The sequence below is a fragment of the Acanthochromis polyacanthus genome, chromosome 9, assembly GCF_021347895.1.
Source record: "Acanthochromis polyacanthus isolate Apoly-LR-REF ecotype Palm Island chromosome 9, KAUST_Apoly_ChrSc, whole genome shotgun sequence".
NCBI classification, from domain to species: domain Eukaryota; kingdom Metazoa; phylum Chordata; class Actinopteri; family Pomacentridae; genus Acanthochromis; species Acanthochromis polyacanthus.
In genome coordinates this window covers 31,680,229-31,707,155 of record NC_067121.1, presented here as the reverse complement: position 1 = coordinate 31,707,155, position 26,927 = coordinate 31,680,229, and the positions used below count along the sequence as shown (strand labels likewise).

The 26,927-nt window shown below is 40.7% G+C and overlaps 1 protein-coding gene across 1 annotated transcript in view; it reads left to right on the top strand.

The window, feature by feature from the left end:
- The window catches only part of slc1a7a (solute carrier family 1 member 7a), a 35,675-nt gene extending 9,516 nt beyond the window's left edge, over window positions 1–26,159 (top strand). The window contains exons 3-11 of the mRNA XM_022212765.2: window positions 10,730–10,945; window positions 16,499–16,541; window positions 17,470–17,701; window positions 17,968–18,067; window positions 18,577–18,810; window positions 19,527–19,721; window positions 22,367–22,501; window positions 22,817–22,916; window positions 25,886–26,159. Coding sequence (XP_022068457.1) covers window positions 10,730–10,945; window positions 16,499–16,541; window positions 17,470–17,701; window positions 17,968–18,067; window positions 18,577–18,810; window positions 19,527–19,721; window positions 22,367–22,501; window positions 22,817–22,916; window positions 25,886–26,152 — 1,522 coding nt within the window. The 3' untranslated portion in view covers window positions 26,153–26,159. The remainder of the gene's footprint in view (window positions 1–10,729; window positions 10,946–16,498; window positions 16,542–17,469; window positions 17,702–17,967; window positions 18,068–18,576; window positions 18,811–19,526; window positions 19,722–22,366; window positions 22,502–22,816; window positions 22,917–25,885) is intronic.
- Window positions 26,160–26,927: the final 768 nt, after the last annotated feature.

Below are 26,927 nucleotides of genomic sequence, written 5' to 3'. Positions count from 1 at the left end.
AATCAGCATGGTTGCATCTCCAACCTAGATGAGATTTTTACTGCCCTCAGTTACCTTTTTTTTTTACATCAAGGATTAAAGAGTAATGTTTATATGAAGTAAAGCTGTTGTCCTTTTGTAGCTTCAGATGCATTCTTAGCAGAGCACAGCCCGCCGGATTCTCCAGTTTGATTATTTTAGGCACAAAGCTCTTAGTTGCCTGCATGAGGTCAGTGATGTCCCTCACACACAAAAAACTCCCAAAACAAATTATGCAAACGCACCGGTTACATGCAGGGTGCTTTGTGCAATAAGCTACTTACAATCTATGCAACAGCAAAGACTGGATGAGAAGTTAATCCTCCCTCTCTCTGTCTGTCTCCCTCTCTGTCTTCATCTCTATCTGCCACTGTTTATACACTTGTCTCGTGTAGCTTTCTCCTTCTATCTCTTTCTGTGTTGTTGAAGCACAAGGCAAAGGGCAGCGTGGGGTGCACTGTGTGCACGCGGCCTCAATCCATGACCCCAGTTTTTGCAGATTCAGAGCAGGAGCTCACTTGAGCGCAGGCTCTCTGCCAAACGTGAGGCACGTGAGCACGAGAGACGTTAACTACAACTAATCTGAAACAGTGCCTGCAGGCAGGAGGCCAAACCAAGTCAAGTTCCACACACCACTGCAGCAACACGGCAATGTAAAAGCAATCAGGGCAAATATTCAACACTCTGAGCATGAGATCAGGCTGCTGGAGCTCCTGTTGAGTCTAAAGCATTCTGAGTTCTCCTGGTTCCTGCTTGAGACTTGATTTAGGCAATAACGGATAATGAAAGAGGAAGGTATGGCTTGTTGATTCACAGTTGTTGTGCTTCGACTGATCATTGTGCACCCGCTGCCCCCCAACTTGGAGGTGGTTTGCAAAATTTCTCCCCCAGCCCTCTGTCAGCATACACGCCAATCCAGCCACAGATGCAAACACAATCCCACTTTTCCGTCTCTTCTGCTGTGTCCACTGACGGCAGCAGCGAGGCTGGGACCGGCTGGCTGACTTGGTGCATGGTACAGTAGAGCTTATCCAGGGGGTGAATATCCTCCCTGGCCCTATAGCCTGTCTGTCCCCATTTTTCCCTCTCCCAGCGCCATCTGCGCACCAGCCAAAGCGGAAACCAGATTATCCCATAAACGCGTCATGCAGAATCAATGGCCACTACGCTTACCACCTCCTTATGTCTCATGTTTCTGAATTTTTTTTTAGGGAGGGATTGCAGCAAATTTAAAATAATGTTTTAATAGATACAAATACTGACAAAAAAGAGATGTTCATTTGTTTTTTTTCTGGTTTCTACTTAGAGTTTCTACTTTAAGGCGTCGAAAGCTTTTGTTAAGCAATGCTTTGGCTGAGATCTGAGCGTCAAAGGTGAAGAGTGGTCTTAATAAAATGCAGCATTCACACAAAGACAATAGCACATCCACACTGTGAAGGAGAAATAATTGGCATGGCAGATGGATGCTGCGAAACAGAGGAATGTGAGGGGAAGTGTCTCACAAATTGTTTACGTGATTTGAAATATGAATCACTAGAAATCGTATTTGCCTGCGCGTGGACCTACCGTGGGTGTATTCTTTGCAGAAAATGATGGCGCTCGTATGGTAATTTGGTTGCCATGGTAGTGCTTCTCAGTGGCTTTGGTCAGCTTTCACACTCTTAAAAAATATATACATAAATATATTTGTGCATCATGTTTATGTTAAATGGCTCACAGTGTTGTGATTTATATGTGATTTTATATATGTCATTTCAGATTAGTATGCTTTTAAGGATGTGTTTTAGTGTATTTGCTCTTCACAGTGAGATTGTTCTTACTACAGACTGTGTTCAGTGCTCAAACAGGATCATGGTGGTCAGTTGCACAGAAATCTCCTGTGGATATTTCCCTGACTAGAAAAATATTTGAACAATAGAGGTATAATGAGCTACGGCAATTTGCCAAACACAGTGTGCTATCTAAGTGGATGGAGTGCGTTTTCCTGCATTTCTGAGTGACTCCGTGGGTCATGAGTCACATTGTGATGATTAGTTGTCAGGCTGTGGAAAATAAGGCGTGCGCAAGTGCACATCTCTTCAGTTTGATATATGTGTTGCTTTGTTTCGCTGGTTTTCTGACACCACAAGGGAGATCATTTCAAATTACTCTCAGATGTTTCATTCAGCTCTTCCTCTACAGCACTACTCAATTACAATGTCAAGTCAGTTGAGTGGCAGACAGACCAGATTCAAAAACTGTGATGCTCATCAGAGAGTATACAACACTGAAGAGCTAAAAACAAAAAGTAAAATCGTCTTCAAAGAGAGCCGTATGTGCAACAACTGATAGCGTCTCCAACTCGTCTATCTCTCCTTTGCCAGGACATCTTGTTGATGAAGTGGGTCCCGTCTTCTGCTATGAATTAATGACAGTTTTTTAACACTGTTTCACAGCTAATTCATTTCATTAAGATGGAGGTTGCAGTAATAGAATCTGATTACAAGAGTGATATGAACTTTGACCTGCAAATTTGCCCAATTAACCGACATCAGGTTGTCTAGGCAGCTGTGAGAGATTAAAGAAAAGTGAATTCGAACAGAGGAAGCATGTGGCTTATTAGTTTTGTTGTACATTTTGGTTTTATTCATCATCCTGTGCTGGAGTTGTTACAAAAACATCTTTGCTCACTGCTGTGACTCCCTGAGGTGTAGACCTACTTCCCTTCCCAGTCTGCTGCATTAGCCTGCCAATATGCTCCCCTGGGCTTCACTGTACCACTCACTCTGAGAGGCAACATGCTTATCCAGGACTTGTGGAAGGAGGGTAGAGGCTGGGATGATCCCATCCAACTGCAAAGTCTGGCAGACAGATGGATCGCCTGGGAACAAGAGCTCCCACACATGCTTCACCTGAGCTGCACAGAAGCTCCATGCCGACATGTGTGAATCTGAGCAAGTCCTGGATCTGTTTGCTATAAATGGGCTGTAGATGTCCACCATCTTTGGCTTTCATGCTTGCCGTGTAGCACCAGCAGTCACCTCAAGCTGAGTGCCAGTGATGCAGAGTGGGCCACAGCTCAATTTTGTTCTACATTGGATCAGATCTGAAGCCTGTTATTATGAGATTTTGATAGGCATCTGTATCGCTGACATCCAAAACCTCACAAATGTTTAGCACCTGGCAACCTCTGGGGCTGAAAACTGAACTTCCTTGAATGACCGCATGAGGCTGGCCCCTGAAGCGAGTCAGTCCCCATAGACGCCAATGGTAAAAGGTCAAAATTTATGACAGAAATAACTTTTATATAACCTGGTACAAACACCCCCCCCAAAAAAAACAAAAACAAAAAAAACAAAAACAAAAACAAAAACAAAAACAAAACAAAACAAAAAAACATTTTAGTATCTTAAGCAAATTTTCCTGTCCATGACAGATGTATAGGGGCTGGATTTTTATATAACTCACCTGATTCCATTGCGTTCAACCTAAAACTTTTGCATAATTAAGGGCTGTGCTGCTTTGAGTGACAGGTGGATGCCATCATAGGATAGTTCAAGGCTCAGCTCAGCTCCATCTCTGCTTACTTTCTAAATAATCAAGAGTTAAGCACTGCCAAAATGGAAACAGCCAGAGTCACCACACTAAGCTTCAGACTTGCCCATCTTTATTTACAGTCTGTGCTCAATAGCTGTGAGGATGCGGACATCTGGGTGACATCATGCAAAGTCTATCCCTGGTGGATTTAAGGCACTTGCAAACAGGACAAGTGATTCCCCCATCAGAGCAGTAGCAGCTTTACTGGCAGTTAACTCAGAACCTGAGGACATCGAGGACATCTAAGAACTCATTTGAAACATCTCCTTTAGCCCTTCTCCACCACCCCTTGCTGTTATCAAATCCACCACCTGAAAGGAACTTGTGGAAACTACAGCCTGGTCACTACATGCTGGTCCTGACACTAAATCGACCACAAACATAAGTGCAGAGAAGCTCCTCTTGATTCAGCCTCAGAGGGATTAATTTCCAGATTCTCTGGCCGGAATCGTTTTCTCCAACTCCATCTGGTGTGCCGCAGAGGTCCTGACCCTCACAGGAGTATTGACTGATTCACAAAAGAGCAGCTCTTTGGAGACAGTTGGACTCAGTGGTACAAATACAAATTTAGATAAACTATGTGAACTTCCTGTCTTCTAGTGACTGAGCTGTGGTAGCAAATGAGATAAAACACAGAGGAGGCCGTTAGACCACTCTGTAAAGAGAGATGTTGTCACTGACTAGTGCCAAACTCACAGGTCAGCATGATAGAAATTAGCTTGCATACCAATTAGTCCAACCAGTCGACCTCACAAAAGCCCCAATGTTTCACAAAGGTGTTGGCATTCATTTTACCACGCCACTTTTTCTTGTGACCAGACATTTGTCCTGATCAGCAGAAAAAACTAAACCTACAGCTTAAACCTCAACTACACGCTGCATAGTTTGCTCAGCAGGTCAGGCAGCAGAGTTAGAACAAGAGGTTTATAGAAAATCCATTTCTTTAATCTTGCATACAGAAAGACAGATAAACACAGCAGTGTAGCCTCCCGTTCGCACTCATTTATGCATTTCCAGTTCCATATTTTTCATCAAGCAGCAGCAGCAGCTGTTTTGACATGTATTGACTATTAACAAGGTCACGTCAGGTGTCAGCGAACAAGTGTGACTTGACTGCAGATGATGAGAGCCTGTGTGGATGAATCTGATTATTGACACAAACTGACGTGCAGCTGATTTCCCAAAACCCCAACCATAGTCTTTTCCTACATGAGTATTCAGTGAGCTGGTTCAGGGTCCCAATGTTGTTTTAAGTCATGGACTGGATATGCCCTTGCTCAGCAAACACCAAATAGTGAAACAGCTCTAAACTAGAACAAAGATGTGGTCTGTAATGATTTGAGCTGCTGAAATGGAACAAAGGCCACTGTGTCAGTACAAGCCATGGACAACACTTTTCACAAGGAGCCTTGGCCTCCTCTCTTTCATCTGGATGTGGGATTACTGTAATGCTCTTGCTCAGCAAAGGTGGAGCAGGAAGGCCTGTAAGCCACCATATGGTCCAAAAATCTTGCCGCAGATCTGCTGTACATGTGTTCAAAACATCACGATCGCGGCGGCTATGCACATGGCAGGCGACACCCTGTAATCCCACCTTGACTCAGACGTCAGAGAGGAGGAGGGACATTTCAGAGCAAATACATGTGTCCAGTATCAAAAGTCCAAATAGACAACTGGTGTTCTCTGAATGTTTCTCCCCTCTGAGTTCATAAGAAATTCATTGCCTCTAAAAAGAAGAAGCGCAGATATATAATTTTAGTCTTCTTGTTTCTGTGGAAGCAATTTAGCTCGAGTATAGTACATAAATCTTCTGTGCATTCCAGGTTACAGCCTCGTGCTGCTAGTTCCACCTACACACAGTGTACAGTACAGAATATACCACAACTTTCCCCACCAGGGGTTCACAGGAGACATGCAATTATCTAAACCATATCAATTTTAGCTTTTCATCATCTCTATTTTACTGGACAAACAACCTGTGATGATACAGACATGGCTTCATGTCCATAGTTTTTATTTACAGCTGATGAAATGAATACGTGTATGTGAATAAAGCAACAGAGAACATAAGAGAGCACATAGAAATCCCAAACTGCATTGAATCAACAACTGATTTGATTTTTTTTTACTTGACATGAAAGAAAACGTGTTGTGAATGAACTGAAAGAAGGAAAACTGTTCATCTTCTTAATTTCTTATCTTTTCATCATTATATTTGAAAGTTTCAGAGCTGCATCACAAGACAAGATTAGAAGGGACTTGTAAGCAGTTTCCAGCAAAATCCAACATTTAATTTTTTCTCTCTCTCTCTTTCTGATCTCCTGACTGCACTTTCTGGTTTCCCACACAGATGCTGTAGGGGAAAAAAATCCCATCATTATCAACAGTATCTCAAACCTACAATGCGGCACAGTCCAGTTCTGTTGTCTGCCACTCCCTCCAGGATTAATGTTTTGATGTGTTACCATTTCACCTCAGTTTGACATCCTACTTATGACATTTTGATTTTCCTGCTGGAGGTCATCTAATCCCTGAGCAGCTCAGGGCAAGCCCCTTAGTTATCACTGCTGTAGTTGCATTTGTTGTCCGATATATCAGAGGCTGCAGGGATTATTCACACAAACTGTGCATCACTCTGTGATTGTGAATTCCAGCCACATCATGACACATAGTTCGCGCAACCGAGAAACAGACGAAGGTACATCACCTTTGGTAATAATTTAAAAAGCTTTTCAGTTTAATAGACATTTACAGCACAGTGGGTGGAGTAATTAGATCTTGCATGTCAGTACATTTGCTGCTGCATATTCACATCATGATGACTGCTGGATAATGAAGCACGCTTACTCACATATTAACTGGCTCCATAATGTCTCATTTGTGCATATTAGCACTGTACATTCAATCTAAGGTCATATATAGGCAGCGATTTACTGGTACTTGCACTCAATTTACAATCAAACGGGTCAAAAATGAAGGACAGCTAGAAATGTATAGAGATCTGGTAGTAAAATAAGAAATGCAGATGTGGTCGTAGCTCTGCTTAGAGTTGTTGAATGTCTTGTTTTGAGAAAAGTTCAAATAATTTCATGTACTAGCCAACATGCATGTATATCACATGCAAAGTGCCATGTGAAGGCACTCAGCATTCCTGCAGCAGTGACTTAGAAGCATTGAGCTTTACCTTATGGTGCAGGAATGTGAGAAGTAATATGGTATGTAATATGTGGCTGAATATTTTGCTGGGCTGAATATCTAATTTGATGACTATAAAAGGCTAGACTGCTCAAAAATAAATAATAATAAAAAACTTTCAACTTAACTGCAGCCAGGATAAATGGTGACGCATTCAGAGCTCGCAGCTTTGTTGCACTTAAAGGAAAAGCTCCACATTTGGGGATTACACTATGCTTATTTTCTTTCTCATCAGCAGTGAGGAGGTCAAGACCATTTACAAGGATGTGCACTAAATATCAAAGGCTCAAAGAATGGGAAAAACAGTTGCTATGGTTTTATCCAAAGGGAACAATATCCACCTATTGGAACATCTAAAGCTCACTTGGTTTAATCCACACAAAAGCTTTAGTGCAAAAGTTACCTGTGGTTTTCTGAGGGACTAGGTGCTGTATTAGTGTTGAATGGGTGGGAGGCATTGACCACCTAGCTTCATATTACACACATAAAATTGGAAGAAAGTGCATATTTTGCAAAATGATAAGCAGTTCTTCAAAATGAGACTGAGGTGTGTTCTTTTTCTCATTACTTGGTTCAATACACTTGGGGTTTTCTGTTCAATAAGGCTTGAGGTGAGAAACAAAAGTTATTTTAAACACAAGACACTTTGTGCTCCAAACAAAAAGGATGCACACTCAATGAAGGACCAAGGATCCCTGAGCCATCACTATACACACCAGTGAGCAGTGGTTCCTAACATCTCTGAGGGTCATCAGGTGGAAACCTCCATTCAACCTGTGTTTCGCCTATTTAGTCCCACAATGCCTCCAGGAGGGTAGGCAGTGAACTCTGGCATCCCAGATCACCCGCCTTAGTACCAGTTCACACTGCTGCTACCCAAGCCAAACTGCACTGCCACGTTCAACTGACCCAGGCCCGTTTAGGAGATGCTCCAGGTAGTGACCAGTGCTGATGCTACCAGTTAGGTAGTACAAGATGCTGAATACCTAGTGCCAACTGCTAAAAAGTGACAAAGAAACTACACATTTAGACTCTCCAAACCTGCTAGTGCTAACTCTAAATGCTAACGCTAGCTGCAAGACCACCACAAAGTCCAAAGCAAACTTTCCACTGACACAGAAACTATACAAGCTAGCTCACCAAACTTGCTCGTGCAACATGCTAATGTTAACTATGCTAATTGCTAAAATACTTCACTACTTGAGCCAGACTATAAAAGCAGACTTCATTTAAGATGCAAGTACCAATTGCTACCTGCTAATTGATAATGCAAAAGAAAAAACAAAGCTAAAAGTTTCAATCAGACTGAATCTGTCTTTGAGTCATTTATTATCTTGCAGCAAGAGAGAGAAAGTCAAACACACAGTTCGCAGGCTTTTGGTGAGGTTCTCCGTCTGATAAAAAGTACAGAAATTCTCATACAAAAATGTGACTGTTGTCAAACTCCTGCTGTTACTGGGCAGGTTACACTGAACACGTTTCTATTTTATCACCTACATAGTTGTTGGTATCGAGTCTGAATTTGTGATTTTACATATCTGGTGAAGTTCCTGCTTTAGCGGTGCTTGATGTGAAACCGCTACATTTGGGGACATGATAACATTATCTTCTTTGTTCACTGACGTCACTACTACTCATGTAGTTTGCAGGGTGAGATCTCTGTGGCTCTGGTTTGTTTCATCCTCCATCTTATGGATGCTCGCTCGGATTGGGATCTGACTATTTTGGATTGAACACCTTGGGTTCTTTGTCGGATTTCTCAAGCTGCTCCTGAGCAGTTTTAGGAGTGGTGCTTTGTCCTGTTAGGGGAGGCTGCTGTCATAAGGAAGTGTGGTTGCCATTAGAGGCTGTACCTAGTCTGCAGCAATGGGTGGCATATGCCAAACCCACATCCATGTAACACCAGAACCCAGTATTTTCCAGCATAACACTGCATTGTAATTAGATGATTCATGTAATTTACTTCACCTATATGTTGAGGCGGGTCAGTTTACATGTTGGATACTAGCTGAACAATTACCTCAAGCTCATTTAATTGTGATTGCACCAGTTCCATACGGGTAGCCAGGTCTGTGCCCTTAATTTACCTGTATACATCCTTGTACATTGCCACTAGAGTCACGTTGTGATCCAAAATCCATTACAAACAAAATGTGGGGTTATTTCTTGTACAACAGCACTTTTGTGGCTGTGAAGTGATGACCTGGCTGCAGTGCGGAGAAAAAAGTACCCGCAGCCGAATTCAAACTTTTTACAATGAAGTCCTGAAGTGTTTACAGGCTGAATAGACCAGTACCATAGTTGAATTCAAACAGTTTGAAAATCAAACACTTTCTGATGAGTCAACACAGCCACTAACACACAACTTAACATGCTCCTGAGACACTATTTTGCAGCCCAGTGCAAGCAGTTTTGTAGCAGACTAAACACTTAGAGGCGGCTGTTGAAGCTCACAGGAGATGGGCTTAAACAGTTCCTTTCTTAGCATCGCTGTTACACATTTCAGCGACAACAAAAGGAGCAAAAGCAGTATGAGTCTCCGTACAGACAGTGATTGCACCAGACAGACTCTCCACTTCCATCCAAACACTTTCCAAGTCAAACTAGGTTCTACTTAGGACAGAGAGGAAATCTTGTCAGGCCCTGTGCTGGACTGGCAACCTGTCCAGGGTATAACCTGCCACTACAGGCAAAAGCAGTGCATAGAAAATGAATGAATGAATGAATGAATGAATGAATGAATGAATGAATGAATGAATGAATGAATGAATGAATGAATGAATGAATGAATGAAATCTCTGCAGCTCCAAATTTCTTCATCCTGCTCTCTCTCTCCACTTTCTCTGGCACCACTCTCTGCTTCTTCCCACACCTCTAACTAATGACAGGTGCTCACACATTTTCCATTTTTCTATACATACTGAGAAGCCATCAGGGATGAAAGACTGGATGTTATATTCCTTTTCTGAAAAAAAAAAAAACTCGCAAATGTCAACATGTCAGTACAGTGAAAGTGAATGTCTGAGCAGAAACACTATTCAAAGCTGCCTATTTAAATGCAAATTGCTGTCATCTGTTTAGAATGTAACTTCAGTTGTTTATCTTCCCCCCTCAGGATTTCTGAGCAAAGAGAGGCGTGCAAGGCTCCTGAAGGACAGACTGGCAATTTATTTAGCTTGGAGAGAAATAAAAGAAATGTCAGAGATACAAATGCTGAAATACAGATAGATCAAGGAAATCTTTTCAATCAGTTTCTTCTCTCAGTCATGTAAGCCATGTTCCTAGTGTCACAGATGGCTTTCTTTAATGCTGCAGTGGCAGCAGCTTACAGAAAGCTTCTCTGCTTTGAAGTAGGGTTTGAGTTAACTTGAACAGTCATCTCATTGTTGTACAGTCAGACACTCAGCTGAAGGTCTGATGAAAGGCCTTCTAGTGCGTGCACATAAAGTATGCTATTAGGGTGAATATTATACTTCAACCTGCCAGAGGGTTCCTTCTAATGTGTTGCAAAATAATCAGTTGTTGTAGCTGGAGCCTGTTGAATCTCACGGGTTTATGTTCCTCGTTACACAGCCGTGACGATGAAAACTGACATTTTCTTATATTTGGAAACTAGTTTTTCAGAAATGTGTGAAGGAGCATCTCATTTTGTGGTTCAGAATTATACTTAAGTAACTTTAAAAGGCAGCTCAGTAGTGTAATATAGTGACACTTCTTTATAACACTAGCTAACACAGCATGTCACTAAGCATTGCTGTCTTTCTTCAGTCTGTGTCTGCAGACTGAAGAAAGACAAAATTCTTTCTCATCCTTCAACAAAAGCAGTTCTCCAAGCATCAGTTTCTGAAACTCCCTCTCAGTTTCTAATCATATCCTCTGTCTGTCTCTTCTCTCCCTGTTGTTTCTGTCTCTGCCACTCCACTGGTCCTCTGTACTTCAGTTTGATGTCGGGTCTGGCAGCGCTGGACGCCAAGTGTTCCAGCCGCTTGGGCATCATGACCATTTCCTACTACCTCTGGACCACCTTTGTTGCCGTGGTAGTGGGCATCGTCATGGTGTACATCATCCACCCGGGTGGAGCTGCTCAGAAGGAGGACTCTGAGGACAGCAAGAAGCCGATGACCAGCTCTGCTGATGCTCTGTTGGATCTCATTCGGTAAGAGGCTGTAGTGTGTTACAGTGCTAGTTCTCTCAGATGAAACTGCATCATTTTGCTAAAAGAGAGAGATGGTTTAATGAGAGGTGCACACAAAGATGCAGCCATGGGCATGACATCAATTGCAATGAAGAAAAAAAACACTGAAATTCCCCATTTGAAACAGCCTAAATATTATAACATAATGTTATTAAATTCATGGTGCATTTTTAGATAGACAAAGTGCACATGTATGGATGCTGTAAATACATAAAGTCAAGCCCGAAGTTATTCATACCCCTAGTAAATTTTAACTTAAAGTTACGTTTAAATGTAAATAGAAGCTCAGAAATATTTTTTTCCACAATGATGCCTCTTGTGCATCATCTTATTAACTTTTGGGAAACACCTGTGCCATTTCCAGTCAAAAAAAACAACACACTTGTTGGTTGAAAAAAGTAACTTTAAGTCAAAATTTGTTAGAGGTATGAATCATTTCGGGCTTGACAGTAAATAAATAGGCTCAGGGTAGTACAATGTGAACAAAAGCATAGTTTTGGAACCATGTTTTTACTGTATATGATGCCTCCATTCTTTTGCATCTGACAGTAAAATACATTTTAACTCATATATGTTAGAGATGTACAAAAACACCTCAATGTTGTGCTGAATGGGCTCCTCATAAAGAATACCAGATAAACCTGAGGAGTTATTAGATAGTTATTAAGACAGGAAGCAGGAAGGCATTTATTCAGCTACTGAAAAAGCAGTTATTTGTGACTTTTAAAAAAAAAAAACCTATTTATTTGCAAAATTAATCTTCAGCTTAATCTAATTACAGCTGTAGACGTCGTTAAAGTAAAGAATTTGTTCGGGAATTTGATGTAAAACCCCACATTAGCAAAGTCACATGAAATCGTTTTATGAAAAACACAATGTAGAAAAAAGCAAAATCCATTTGAATGTTATTTTAATTGAGAAGAAATCTAATTTAAAGGTCACTCCTGTGCTTGTTTTGGATTTTGTGGATTTGCAAATGAGATGACAAATAAAGAAAACAGCGCTAATGAAAGCAGACTTGCCCTGCGTGCTCACGAAGTCTGAAGCAGAAATGCTCGAGGTCATGGTGTAAAGCCTGAAGCCTCATGTGCCAATGGGTTATTGTGCTAAGCTAATTAGCGCTGCTGAGAGATGGGGGTTTGAGGGTTAGAGGTCAGCCTGGGACAGCCTGCGGTAAGAACCATGACGGTGACTCATGTCTGCTAGTGAGTGAAATAAAGTCAACAACCTGCAAAACAGAGCTGAGGAGGTGTTCAGACCATCACCAGAATCAGAGTTATTTAAATGCAAATTCCCATGTGAAGGTCTAGAATGAAGTCTGACCCTGAAATCAACAAGTGGATGAGTTGTATAACTGCTGTCTGTCCGAATGTATAGAACTAACTGTACAGAACATTGGAGAAAAAATACTAATTATTCATGTTTTAATTTGAAAAATATTATTTGTTCAAAAGTTAGGTATGTTTTCAGCCTCTGTTGATTTTGGTATCGTTTTTATGATACAAATCTACTGGGATGATTCAATTTCAATCTGAATGTAAAAAAAAAGAAAAAGAAAAAGGAATAATAAACTGGTCAAGCCCGTGAAATCCAACTACGCACTGATCATGTGCAGTGGTGAAGCTCAGTTGTGTGTGTGTGTGTGTGTGTGTGTGTGTGTGTGTGTGTGTGTGTGTGTGTGTGTGTGTGTGTGTGTGTGTGTGTGTGTGTGTGTGTGTGTGTGTTTTACAGAGCACAGCTGTGCTTTGGATTTATCTCGCAAAGCTTCTTTACAGCCTTCGTCTATCATGCAGGCATACTATATCAGTGCACTCACAAATGGGCCCGACAGTCTGCAGCCATGTGTGTTTGTGTGATAAGTATGTATAATGAGTACACTATTATACATGTATGAATATGTACATACTTGTATTTATTAGGAGCCCTGCTGTCAGAGTGCTTCATTAGCCTGCTTTGCGTTGTCTTAGACATGGGATATTCTGCTGAAAGGCTAAGTTGTGAAATCCGTGCAGAATAGTCACTACAGTCCACTGAGTCACTATATATACTCCCTGGATATCTTCACCATATGCCTTTAAATGTCTCTCTGTTAAATGCACAGGCTGTACAATACAATATGGCTTTAATCTCTCTGCATAGGAAATGTGTTTGAGATCTGATTGCGATCCGAGCTGTTGTGTGTTGCTGTGGGATTTACAAGCAGTGCTAATGCAATGTTGACTTTTCTGATTGACAAAAACTCTCAGCAGAAAGAATGCTTCATCATGTACCTGCAGGCTGTGGAGGGAAGCAGAGCAAACCAAAGATGCTTCATATTGCCAAATCAATTTGGACTCAATTATTCTAATGAAAATACAACAAAGCTCTAAATTCACGGATGTTTCATGACTCCAACGGCGAAAACCACTCAAGCTAAATTATAGGTTGTATGAGCTGCTGCAGATTAGCAGTTTGACTCAGCTGATCAGATGTAGAGAGCATGCAACGACTGCTGCACTTCCTCCTCCCCTTCCAAGCTTTTCACAGTCCCCCTTAACCCTCGTGTCGTCCTGCAGGTCAAAATTGACCCATTTTAAAGTTTGAAAATGTGAAAAATATATGTATATATTTCCACAGTGAAACTTCTGATGTCCACATTTTCAACATTTTTGGGAAATCCTTGATCATTTTTTTGGTGGAAAAAAAATGTTGAAAATGTTTCTTAAGAATATTCCCCAAAAAATTTTGTTTGATTTTTTTGTGAACTTTCTTAAAGAAAATATTAGAAGTTTGACTGATATATATGGAACCAATTTAGATGTTTCTAGGATTTTTTGGGAAGATTTTTACTCATTTTTAAAAAATATTGACAAGAATGTTCTTGCCAAATTGGGGGGCTTTTTAAAATTAAACTTTTAAGGAATTATTGGAATTTTCTTCCTGAAGGTTTTGCAAATTTTTCAGGAATTTGGGGGATTTTTTTTGCAGAATTTTTGGATTTTTGTTCAGACAAGGAAACAATATATTTTGGTGCCCGTAAATGAGAACAATAGGAGGGTAAATTTATCTGCTTCGGTAAATTAATTAGTCGTTTTAATGACAGTGCTCACCTCCCAGTGTACAAATATTCTACCCAAACAGTTCCCCCCAAAACTATTCTGCAGGGACATCCTTGGTTTAAGGAAATACAAAAAAAAGGCATTTTTTGGCTTATAGCAAAAAGATAATTTGGTACAGTAAAATCATTGTGCAGTGCAATGACAGCACTATGGAGATATGAGGGTCTGGCTATAAAAAAACTAACAGCAGGGAGGCATTCAGTGAAGATTCCCAGTGTGCACTCAGGCAACACATTGACTTACATCAGTATGCCCCTGCATTGTTTCATGTGGAGTTTAATTGTGTACCATGTCTTTATATGAATACGTTATGTGGAGTATAAAAAAAAAATAACTGCATGAATATAGTAAGACCTCAAAGATTTCCTCCCTAATCTAAGAATCTATCAGGGAGTGGCCCTGGTTGGCCATCAGTCTAAATTAATGGTAAAACTTTGACTGATGCTAAAGTTTAAGTGGGACTTGATGAGCAGGCCACTAAGCATGAGACTGGGAAAAACACATTATGACGCTTTAATATTGTATGTGGTCACAGTTAAAAAGCAGAAACTTAATACAGTTTAAATAATTTACCCAAGTTTGATTAAAATATAGTGCCTATAAAAATATTCACCCCACTTAAGGGGGCTTAAGGCTGTAACACCCAATCCGTCTTGGTCTTGCTCTCAATTTCTCGGTGTTTTACTATGAGATCGCACCTGACCGAGCCTGCCAACTGGCCAAAGCAGCTTTTGATGATGCCATTGCAGACCTTGACGCGCTGAGTGAAGAATCGTACAAAGAGTGTACACTAATCATGCAGCTATTGAGAGACAACTTGACACTGTGGACCTCTGATACTCAGGATGAGGCAGAAGATACAAAGGAGTCCGGAGAATGAGCCAGACCCCCATAGTCATTCCTGTCTTGCGTAGTCATTGCGCCCAAAGGTGCATCTTCTAATACTGATTTGAAAAGGGTGAATACTATCGCAATCATTTATTTGATATATCATATTTTTACATTAATTGACACTATTTTCTCTGATCTGTTTTCACTTTGACATGAAAGAGTCTTTTTTTTTCATAAATTCTTGTAAAAAGAAAAAGGCAAATTACAGTGACAACGATTCAACGTTGAAAATAAATAAAAGAGTGGAGAATGTTTTTAGGTACTCCATCATCATCCATCATTACTTTATTTTTTCTAAAGCCCGCTTTACTGGAACATTCTAGCATCATCAATGTGCATTTGTGGTGTTTCGTAATGCTGCCAAGTGTCACTTCAGTCACATTCTGTATAACCCCAGTTCTTCATCCAAAGGTGTCATTTAATCAGAGCTAAAGCACGCCTGAAAATCATTGAGCTGTGACAGTTAAATTACAGTGATTGCAGTGTATGTCTGCGCTCATCCAACCTTATATTCATCCATTAAGAATAGTGTGCTGGAGCAGGTGATGCTGGGTGAGTTTGAGCTTCACTCTGCACTGCTGTCTCTATTACAGACCTGATATGAAAAGGAAAGACAGACCAAAGCTCATATTCACGCCAAACATGCATGTGACTGGGCTTGTGGAAAACAGACAAACTCCACACAGAGAAGCAGGGGTGTTTATGTAATGTAAATAAGCCAACTGAAGGTTCATAATAGCTCCTCAACATATATTATTCTATCCTGCATCCTTTGAGTGAACAACCTTTTGAATCATCTGCATCTCTGAGGGTTGCTGAGCCTCTGTTTTTAATTCCAGATGCACATCATACCCACTTTTCCACTCACTGCCCTTGTTTTGCCTATTCAACCTGCTCCTGCAGCTTTAGATTACATTCTTCATTGCTCTTGAACTGCTGAACACCCGACTATTCTAAGATGATCGGGCAGAGCACCCAACAGGCTGCCGCTCAGCTGAGACATGAGTCGGCTTTATATAAGGGTTATTAAAGTGTATTACAGCAGCTTTGAGTGCAGATTGTGAGGGAGCAGAAAAATATATAACTAACAAAACAAACTACTTGGGACAGGATATTTCCCAAAGGAGCACTAATGAGGATCAAGAGAGTATGTACAAATGGAATTATTGTCAACAGCAGGGGAGAGATGAACACGAAGAGAATGAAAACCTTGGAACGGATTTTATTTTCACAGATAGAAGAGATATGGATCCTGCAAAGGACAAGATGCTAATTCACTGTCTTGCAGGGCGCTACGTGGCCATGAATCCACTGCACACATCATGTAGCTTGAATTAGAAACTAAGAGACAAGTAAACATACTATTGCATATCAGTCCTCCTCTTATTTGTGTTCCTAAGATTTCAAATGAGCATAAGGTTTTATAGATTAGTTTTACGCTGGATTATCTTAACATTTACATTATATGGTCACTTTTGTCATTCATTGAAAGACATTAATGAATTTCCTAAATTCTCTTCTCCAGCAACATGTTTCCAGCCAACTTGGTTCAAGCGACATTTCAACAGGTGAGTGAAAATACTGACACAATAAAAAGTTTTATGTGGGAAATAGTGTTACTGTGTTTTGGAATTGAGGTTAAAGCACACGAATGCTGAAAATCACGTGTAGCCTTGTGGACACCTGCTGTGGAAAGTGTGAATTGGCCTTTTTCTTCCTTCTCTTTTAGCCATAGACTGTATATAAAGTGGACGTAGCATCTGGCTCCAAAATTGAAGCCCACCCGGAAGTGTCAAAAACTTGCAATATCACGCCGTCCGCTAGGGTTGGCTCCAAAAAGCTTTTGCTCCATAGACCCCAATTCATCACCGGAAAAAATAAAATTTGATAGACTGATGTTCTACAGCTCAGGATTTTTTCCTGTTAGTTTTCATGGTCAAAATGAGAGATCAGGTGGCCGATCTCAAAATAAATCAATACTGAATTTTAAATAAATCGTTAAAGTTGGTGGAGCCAGGGGGCGTGGCTATACTTGATAGACAGCAACAGAAGCCTCTGCGGTAAAATGTGGGCGGGATAAGAGAGTCCTCAGCCAATCCTGCCCCTAGTTGCTCTCCGGTCCAGCCTGTTTGATGACGCTTTTTACGTCACTGGCTCCAAAAAATCCAAAACGGCGACCAGGAAGTAGTAAAATCCGGGCTTCATTTTCTCGGCGTTGAAACCAACGGGTGACGTCACGGTTAGTTCACGCCTGCTTTTAGCATGAGATTCTTCCTTTAGATTAACATTAAAATGACACGTGAGCATATAAGTAATTTTTGCCCCTTATTATCCATGAGTTGCTGGCATTCATCTACATGGGAAAATAGTGTAGAAATAGAAGTTATAAAACAGCTGAACTCATTGATATTACCACACACATGTCAGCATCATGTTTCTGTTGGTACCTCGTCTACTCTGCTGATATTAGGGCCTGTGCTTTGTTTCGGTTTCAAGTATCGAACCCAAAGAGTAGCAGAACTCATCCCCAAACCAACGGTGGCTCAGCTCCTGGATGAGACCACCACGCGCAGGGTCTACATCTACGGCATTCAGGACGACAACGGCACCGATGTCCAGAACTTCTCCCTGGATCTCACGCCGCCTCCTGACGTCATCATGAAAACATCGCCCGGCACCAGTGAAGGCATGAACGTGCTGGGGATTGTTATTTTCTCTGCAACTATGGGTGAGTGTTTTGGCCCCACCACAGAGGAATGCACACACATGAATGGCATAATTGCAGAACTGCTACATCCATTTTTTTTTTTTTTGCATAACTTTGCTTCAAATGATCTGTGCTCCCACGAGGAAGAAATTATCAACAACACAGAAATTATCTCACTCTCACCAGTTAACACGACTAAAAACATTATTGCAGGTGCACAGCAGATAGTTACAATGATTATCCATTTATGCATGCGGCATAATTGCTGTCTTTTGTCTTCAATCCAGGAATAATGCTGGGAAGAATGGGACCCAATGGCAGTGCTTTGGTCAACTTCTGCCAGAGTTTGAATGAGGCAGTTCTGAAGATTGTTGCCATTGTCATTTGGTAAGTGTGGTAGGTTGGAAGTAACGTGCACCAAAATAAAGTGATATTCAATAAATGATAATAGTAATAAATAACAAATTAGACAAATTCCTCTAGGATGAGTTGCTATGGAATTGTGTGGACACAATCATGCCCTCCTGAGGATAAATCCTAATCACTTTAGGGAGTTTATCACTTTTCCCTCAGCATCACGTCACACAAAACAACCAGTACTTAGATTTTATGGCCAAAAACACATAAATCTCATATTATTCATATCCGCCTCAGCTGTATTCTGGTGATACTTGGGAAATGCTAGCATGCTACAGTACTACACTAAAATGGTGCACATTGTAGGTATATGTTAAGACTATCATTGCATCCTTTGCTTTAAAGCATGTTGATTTTTGCACGCAATGTTCAAAGTGCCGTTATGTTTGACGGCATCAAGAAAATTATTATTCTGGGAACAACTTTTGGCAATCATACCCTGAACATCTGTTCTACCATTATCCTTCTGTCACTTGCAGGTATTTCCCCTTCGGTATTGTGTTCCTGGTTGCCGGAAAGATCTTAGAAATGGACGATCCTTCAGCCATGGGAAAGAAGCTGGGCTTTTACGCCATCACTGTGGTAATGGGTTTGGTCCTGCATGGCCTGTTCATCCTCCCTGCTATGTACTTCTTCATAACGAAGAAGAGCCCTATAGTTTACATCAGAGGCATTCTGCAGGCCCTGCTGATCTCCTTGGCCACCTCCTCCAGGTAAAAATTTGACTTTGTATAAATGCACTGACTGTTTTCCTTTATGCATTTCAGATCAAAAAAACTGCATAAATATAACAACAATCATTTCAATTTATGGTCCGAACACACAAAGCAACTAAGAGTGTTCCAAGGTCGGAGCCAATGTGCATTCTTTGCTTTTAGAGTGTAAATGGAGAGAATCTTGGAAGTTACCTTGAATTAAATGGCTGTTTGTGACCCTAACCTCAACTTTAAGGCCATCTTTTAGGATATGGCTGCGTATAGAATGGCCTTGTCCAACAATGCTGCAACCTGGAATTCATAATTTACAATCAGCATGTTAGTCATCATCTTGATTCCCTTCAGATGCTCTGCTGCTGATTGTGAACATTTCAAGGATTTATTCTGTACCTGCACTGCAGGTTCTTGTAAATATAATACTGTTTATTGTATGTGACTACTGCTAGCTTAATAGGAAAACTGTGAAAATGAATGTTAAACACACACATATACAACCCCTACTAGCATAGGTTTTCTATCTCTTACCATCTCTCCAGGGACAAAATTGATACTATGAATAATTAAAAAACACATTTTGAATTGTATCTTTGTTGTTTGAATGAAAACATCTATAATTTACACATCTGCATTTCCTTTAGAAGGTGTTTCATGGTGTTGCACTGCTTTTCTCAGACGGTTCGTGACCAGTTTCTTTTTTTCTTTTCCTGCTGCAGCTCTGCCACTCTGCCTATCACCTTTAAGTGCCTCCTTGAGAACAACCACATTGACAGACGCATCATCCGCTTCGTGCTGCCGGTCGGCGCCACCATCAACATGGATGGCACAGCACTCTACGAGGCGGTGGCAGCCATCTTCATCGCCCAAGTGAATAATTACGAACTCGACTTTGGGCAGATCATCACCATAAGGTAAAGAGCGTGTTCAGAAAGATGACTTTCAATGGACTATTTCATGAAGTAAAATAAATGTCAGGAGGAGAGGGAGGGTAAGGAGAGAAGGATAATTAGCACGGTTAGATGGAACGTTCATAACTCCTTGATCAAATATGAGTGAGAAGAGCAAACTGTTAGAACTATTTTTTTTTTTTAAACTTTCATGTTTTCACCTGTGAAAACAGTTGAAAATGTCTGGTGTAGATATGGAGAAGTTTTCTAAGGCCTTCAGCTTGGGAGTAGAGTTTAAAAGACACAGGCATTTTCCTTTATTTGACAGTAAAGACCATAATAACTCCACTGCATCTAAGATTTTTAGCATTTTTTTCACTAAATTTGGAAAAATGGAAATACACTCCTAAATTGCTGGAATACATTGAAAGCAAAAGTTTGAAAACAGTTTCTTGCTAAAAGAACACCTCATTTGTAGTAACTGCTGGGATAAATATCTAATTATACCGTTGTCAGAGTTAATCAGTTTAAAAGATTAGTTCAGTTTTTTACAAATTGATTTTTTGTTTTGATTTCTTGCTGTGAGTTTGATGATTGAAACTTTGTCTACCCAAAAGTAACAAAATCCATCCATTATACTTTATTTGCTTTTTTGTTAATCCCTATAAAAACCAAAGTGAAATGCCATATTACAAAGCTTTATATCCCAGGCTGTTTCCTGCAAACATTTTGCTGTTTATACAGATTTATTTAAGGAATATATAAGGGAAGTTTCTAACAAATGAGACTATAATTTACTTTCTTGGGAGTGCTAGCATTGGCATTCTGTGAATTAACTCTGGAGCTTGGCATCGATTTGCTCAGATTAACATAAAGACTGGGAGCAGGAAAAACAACGACCCTTACCCTGTCTGAAGTAGACATTTGTTGTTGGTTTTATGGGAAATAATGGAGCTATTTCAGAACCACTTAGTTTGCTTCTGCTTTTTCTGCAAACCAAACTGGCTGATGGCTCCAACAACAATATTCTTATCTAACACATTTCAAGAAATTGAAGATGCATACTTCCCCATGAACTGTTTTGTTTAAAAATGAGTCCCCTCAACATCTCTGTGGAGAGATATTTATCTCAACAATTACTGCAAATGAGGAAAAACACCCGAAAGTGTGACAGCGCATGCAAATTCCATCTGGGTAAAAAAAAACGGTCCAAGAGGCATACTTGTGGTGTTTTGAGAGCAACATGTGAATTAATCTAACGTCACACATTTAGTTTAATTCTGAATTAATAACAAATATTATGGGATTTACTAGATACACATATATGTAAATGTCACACAGATTACGCCTCATATGAGCTTCTTAGTCTGATCTGATTTCTGCTAAATCAGTCTGGAAGCCCTGGGGAAAGACAGACAGACAGACAGACAGACAGACAAACAGACGAAAACATCAACAGCCCACATCCAGCCACACCACAGCTCTATCATTTTCAGCTCCAGGTAAACAAGCCACCCCCCTTCCTCACAGGTCCAGGAGAAAGTCCTGTCACTTCTCTGATTTGATGTCCCACTGTAATAACATTAAGAGCAGACCTCTCCTCATGGCTGCAGTCTGTGCACATTCCCTCATAATCCCTTGGCGGTAAAACCCATATGACCTGTATTACTTATCTCCCTTGTCACGCCAGAATTATAATAATTTTTCCCTCTCTGCGCCCTGTTCCCGTGCCGTTTGGCCGCTGACCATGAAGCTGCTCCATCTGCATGCTAACCCAACCTCAGCCCCAACCTCACCGGCCCTGTCAGCTTGTTCTCAAAGATCCAACATGTCAGAGAAGAAAATCGCCTCGGTCATTCCCACTGAATCTTGAATTCAGATTTTATATTTAATTAGGTTTCATAGCACTACAATTAAAATATACCGTGTTACAAGCAAAAGCACTGAACGTCACATGGGAGCTAATCCCTTTGTGCTCCTAATAATTTGGCTGCATCTGAATATGTCAGCTTCACACTGGTCACTTTTTCATGAATTCAATTCAGTATCATTATTGTTGTTGCAGTCTGGACAATGACATGAAGCGCAATCTTAAGAGAAACAGTGCAAGTTAAAAATAAAAATAAAAAAGGTAATATTTTTCACATTATATAAAATATGTACGAAAAAACATACATTTCATTTCATTTCCGCTATCATAACGTGAATACAGAAATCCATATTATTGATTCATCCAGTTTTTCCTCCAATCTTTACATTGCATTGTGACACTCCTCGTCATGCATTCCAACACAAATATGTCGATTTTAAACTAAACATAGTCAAAAATATACTAGGTAGCTCGTTCTTGGCCCCGATGAAAGCTGATTATCTGCAAACTGTAGCTGCCAAATAAATGTTGAGTGAATCGTGCTATTTTGTCCTCTGACATGCAATAAAGTCTAAAGGACCACAAAACAGCACTATTCAAATGAATGATGAGTACTTCAGAATTGTCCTTGTCGTTTCCCACCAGCATCCCTGCATCCACTTTACTCCTGCTGTTCCACTTCTCACTAATACTGCTGCACTTTTTTAGCTCAGAACGATCACACACTGAGGCTTTGCTGAGGACAATTTCCCGTACATCCTGTGAAAATAACTGCTCCCTCCACTGCCTGTTCTCTCAGCATCACTGCCACGGCCGCCAGCATCGGAGCAGCTGGAATCCCTCAGGCCGGCCTTGTTACCATGGTGATCGTGTTGACCTCTGTGGGTTTGCCCACTGATGACATCACCCTCATCATCGCCGTTGATTGGGCTTTGTGAGTAAAGGTTCACCTTTCCCTTTAGAAACGCTGAATGCAATCAGAGTCCCCATTTCAGGAAATGCTACGGCATTTAGCTGACATCCAATAAGTCTTATCTAAAGCTCCTTACCTGGAGCTTAAGTGGAGATACAATCACCAACATATATGTGAATATTTGTGCCCCACTCGATGTACTATTGATGCCTATTATATAAATCTCAGCAAGCCAAATGGCCTTCAGTTCCGTTTCAGATAATATGCAGTGATTATGAGCAGTTTTTCCCTCAAGCTTCATCAACACTGTGGGTGACTTTTGACTTCTTCATCCAGGGATCGATTCAGGACCATGGTGAATGTGATGGGTGACGCTCTGGCTACAGGCATCATGGCTCATATCTGCAGAAAAGATTTTGTCAAAGAGGGAGAGCAGGTGAGAGCGTTCAAAGCCAAATCGATGGACTCTGATGGTGCCTAAGTGTAGCAACATTTATCGTAATCTGAAAGGCGAATTGAAGAGAATAAAATGTCGCTTTGCACACTGAAGTTCAACTCATTAAGCTGCGTAGGAGATTCAAAGGAATAGTTTGACATTTAGAAAAATATGTTACCTTACTTTCTTGTGTGTTGGATGAGAAAACTGAAGCTATTCTTATGTTGATACCTTAAACATGGAGCTGTCAGTTACCTTACTTTACCTTAGTGGAAACGGTGGAAGCAGATAGAAACAGCTATTTTGGTGACTTGTCACTCCACAGTCAATAAAGTGGGTTAGCTGTTACCACCCGCTTATAGTCTTTATGTCAATATCGGCTAAATTAATCTTGGCTGTTGCTTCGTAATGCACAGACATGAGATTTGTATGAATGTAGCAATTAGCAAGAACTAAAAAAAAGCTTCCTAAAGGGAATTCAAAATGGATAAAAAGATTGTAGCATTTCAACACAAAAACAAGATAAAACTCATGTTTACTGTTTCACCAACTGGGGTGGAGGCGTAAAACCTTCCTGATACTGAGCACCAAAACAAGGAGCAGAAAGTTACATAGAAGCCTGATAGCGCTCCATATTATTCCTAGATAACAGGAAAATGTGATTGGTGAAGGGTGGATTTACCTTTCTTTGCTAGAAACTATTGGTTGAGCCATTGCTTAATCGTTTGCATCTTCTGTTGACTTGTCTTAGAGTATTGATTCCCTTTTGCTACCTGTCGCCACTTCCTAATGTCACCCAGCAAAGTGATGGTTGAGGTGGAATTTGACAACCTTTTCCAATTAATAAAGCCTATAAATTGTCAGCTTCATACAGCAGGAAAAAAAACAAGGATAGAAAGAGAGCCAAGTGAAATCCCTTTTTCGAATTATAACCAGTGGAAAACCTGACAGAGTAAATGTGTGAATAACACAATTTTCCTTCATAAGATGTGTGGATGGGTTTAATGGAAACAAATCTAGGAAGGACTCATTTAAAATAAATTAACATTTTATCTGGTGGAGTCTCTAAAACGTGTAAATCACGAGCCAACCATTTGGTTTGTATGGTGTTGTTTCTTCACTTTTCTCAGTGTCACAGCTGCCTTTTTGCACTCTGTGTATAGTTGTAAAATATGTGACTCGAGGCCACAGCAGTCAGTGTAATTTACTTGCTATAACTGGTTATTTGGTGAAGTATTTTCTAAAAGTCTGAAAAGGTGAAGAAAGTAAGAGAAGGCAGCTGTACATCAGTCATGAGGCCAACCATTCACTGAAGGAGCTATGGAAGTAGGCTAACCTTTGAGAAATCTGACTCGAGCCAACTCTCCTTCAAACAAAACAACACACTCAAAAAATCTCAAAACATATCACCTTCAAAAGTGAGCAAAGTTGCATACTCAGAGTTGAGGCCACCACCATCTGCAACACTAGAAATACTAAGACACAGGATAAACTGTGGAAAATGTCAGATAAATAAAGACTGAAATGCCAAACATTGATAACTTGCAACACTAAATTACTAAATTATGTAATTCTGCACCAGCTAACGGCCATCCATCCTTTTTCAGCTTTTCTATCCACAGTAAAAGTAGTGTCTGACCCTTTATATCTGTGATTACAGAATACAGTGCTTCAGGGTGCTTGCAGCACTACCTAAACAATACAACAATACAGTCAATCATTTAAAACCCCTATAAAACAGTCTCTGCCGCATGGGGAGAGTCACACAAAGCGGCACAGTCTTGGTGTTGGGCACCCTGCAGCCGCCACATGTACTCAACATGGGTCTACTTATTAAGTTGTACTTCTCACCTCATTGGCAAATGCCCCCTGCCCGGTTCTGAGTAGTATTCCTGTGCTATGTTAAATGTCCCATGTGGTGAAAATTCTTCTTTTGTGTCTCTTTTGTAGTTGTTATACACTTTGAGGTGTAAACTAAAAGCCGTTGCATTTACTTCTGCCATTCCTCAAGCCTGCTTATAAGAAACATCTGCCTCACAGATTTATTTACTTTCAAGAGATGTGTTGTTGGCTGCAAGAGTTTTCAGGCACTTCCAGCATCTGTGGAACTGAAGATCCAGCCGACAACTTTCATTCTTGACGGCAGTGTCCCCACAACAACAGGAAAATCCTTAGCGTTAGCTCATTGTGTGGCTAATGTTAGCATTAGCTTGGATCGTATGGCCACAGATCAGAGCTCTGTAGAAAGTGCAAAGCTGAGGGACATTCAGAGATGGAAGAGATCTTAAGAGTCTTACTGTGTTTTCATGTCACGTGTTGTTCTTCACTTCAGTCAATGTTTACATCAGTTTGCTTCTCTCCTGCTCTCTGTGCTCACATAGATTGTATTTTTATGTACAGCCCAATGTGTAAATGTAAAATATAGCTATTTTACATTTACACATTTTTTTCTTTTCTGTTGTCAGACAATTGAATAAGTATGAAATAATGAGCCTATTAAACCAGCAGTCACTGGAGTGTCAATTGCAAATTGCTGCCCAGCACCGATAAACTCACTACATGGGAGTTAAAAACAATGGCTGTGCTGTGAACTCAATATTTCCAAGTCAAATGATCACCGAGAGAGAAAGTCCTGGTCTCACACACTCATCTCATCGATCGGGTGCTGTGCAGTCAGCAGTTTTCCTTGTTTTGTCAATCAGACTCAGAGAGAGTCTTCTTCCTGAAGTGGCCATAGACCACAGATACAGATATAAAACAGGAGTTATATGGTCATAATGGAACAAACCATCTTTGAAAGACACATTCTGGGAGCTTGTGGGAAAGGGCACAATGTAGGACCTCTAGCTTTATCACAAAAGCAGCATGTGTCCTAATTTAACCGTAGGTGTTAGCTTTTTGTACATAGTACATGTTTCTGGCTCTAGTGCACTCTGAGGAACTCTTCTTCTTCATTCTTGTGTCTTTAGGTACCTCTGATATGTGAAACTAAACCCATGATAAGCATCCAGCAGATGATGACCTACCAGAACCAGAAGAACGGCTGCTACCAGCCGCCTCCACCGGGCAGCAAACAGGACCACATCTCCCCGGATGTGGCCCGCCTGATCCAGCTCGAGGAGGGCATTCGACCAATCGAGAAGAAGAAGCACGCTCACTCTTCTCATCCCAAGAGAGAGCACAGGGACAAGGACCACTGTTCCATTGACATGAACGGGCTGGAGACTAACGTATAAAACCGACTGCTCAGCCAACATCGACTGGCACAGCTACAGCAGCAAAAATCACCAGGAGAGGAAGATACAGTGAAGAGCCGGGGTGACTGAGTTCACACACTGTTCTTCTCCTGGAGAGCGGCCCAGAGCCAATGTACGCTGGAAATAAAAAAAAAAAACACAGACTATTTTTTTCTACATAACCTAAACGATGACCCACATTTGACTGTGTATGTTTGTGTGTGTACATATTTATCACAGATGTATTATATGGTAGCAGCAGTGACAGTGTGCTGCTCGGAGTGACTTTAAATAAAGATCCTGATGATTCACCAGCATCAGATCTGTGCGTCAGCCCCTCTTAAAGGAGTGGAAACGGGAAAACACAATAGCTAATATCAGATTTAATTAATGGCACCTTTTCATCTGTGGACTGCAGATGAAACAGAAAACTTCAACTCATATCATTTATTACGGTCTGATGTGTTTTTAGCATAATATTGGTCCGGGGATTTGTATATTTCTTTTTTTGGTCATTGTGTTCTTTATGATGAATCTCAGGCAAAAGGCTGCCTGTTTGGGACATATTACCAACAGTAACTCAATAAAGTTAGCAAACACAGAAAAGATGGTTGAGTTGTAAGAAGAAAATTTGCTTAAATGCACACATGGAAGTGTATGATTTTTCGACGTAAAAAACGGGGATTTTTTTCAGTTCCCTCCAATTTTTCAGCGGTACCTTTCCTTATACTTCTCTGCCTTGTCGTCCTGAGCCTAAGTGGGCCCTCTTCCTCCT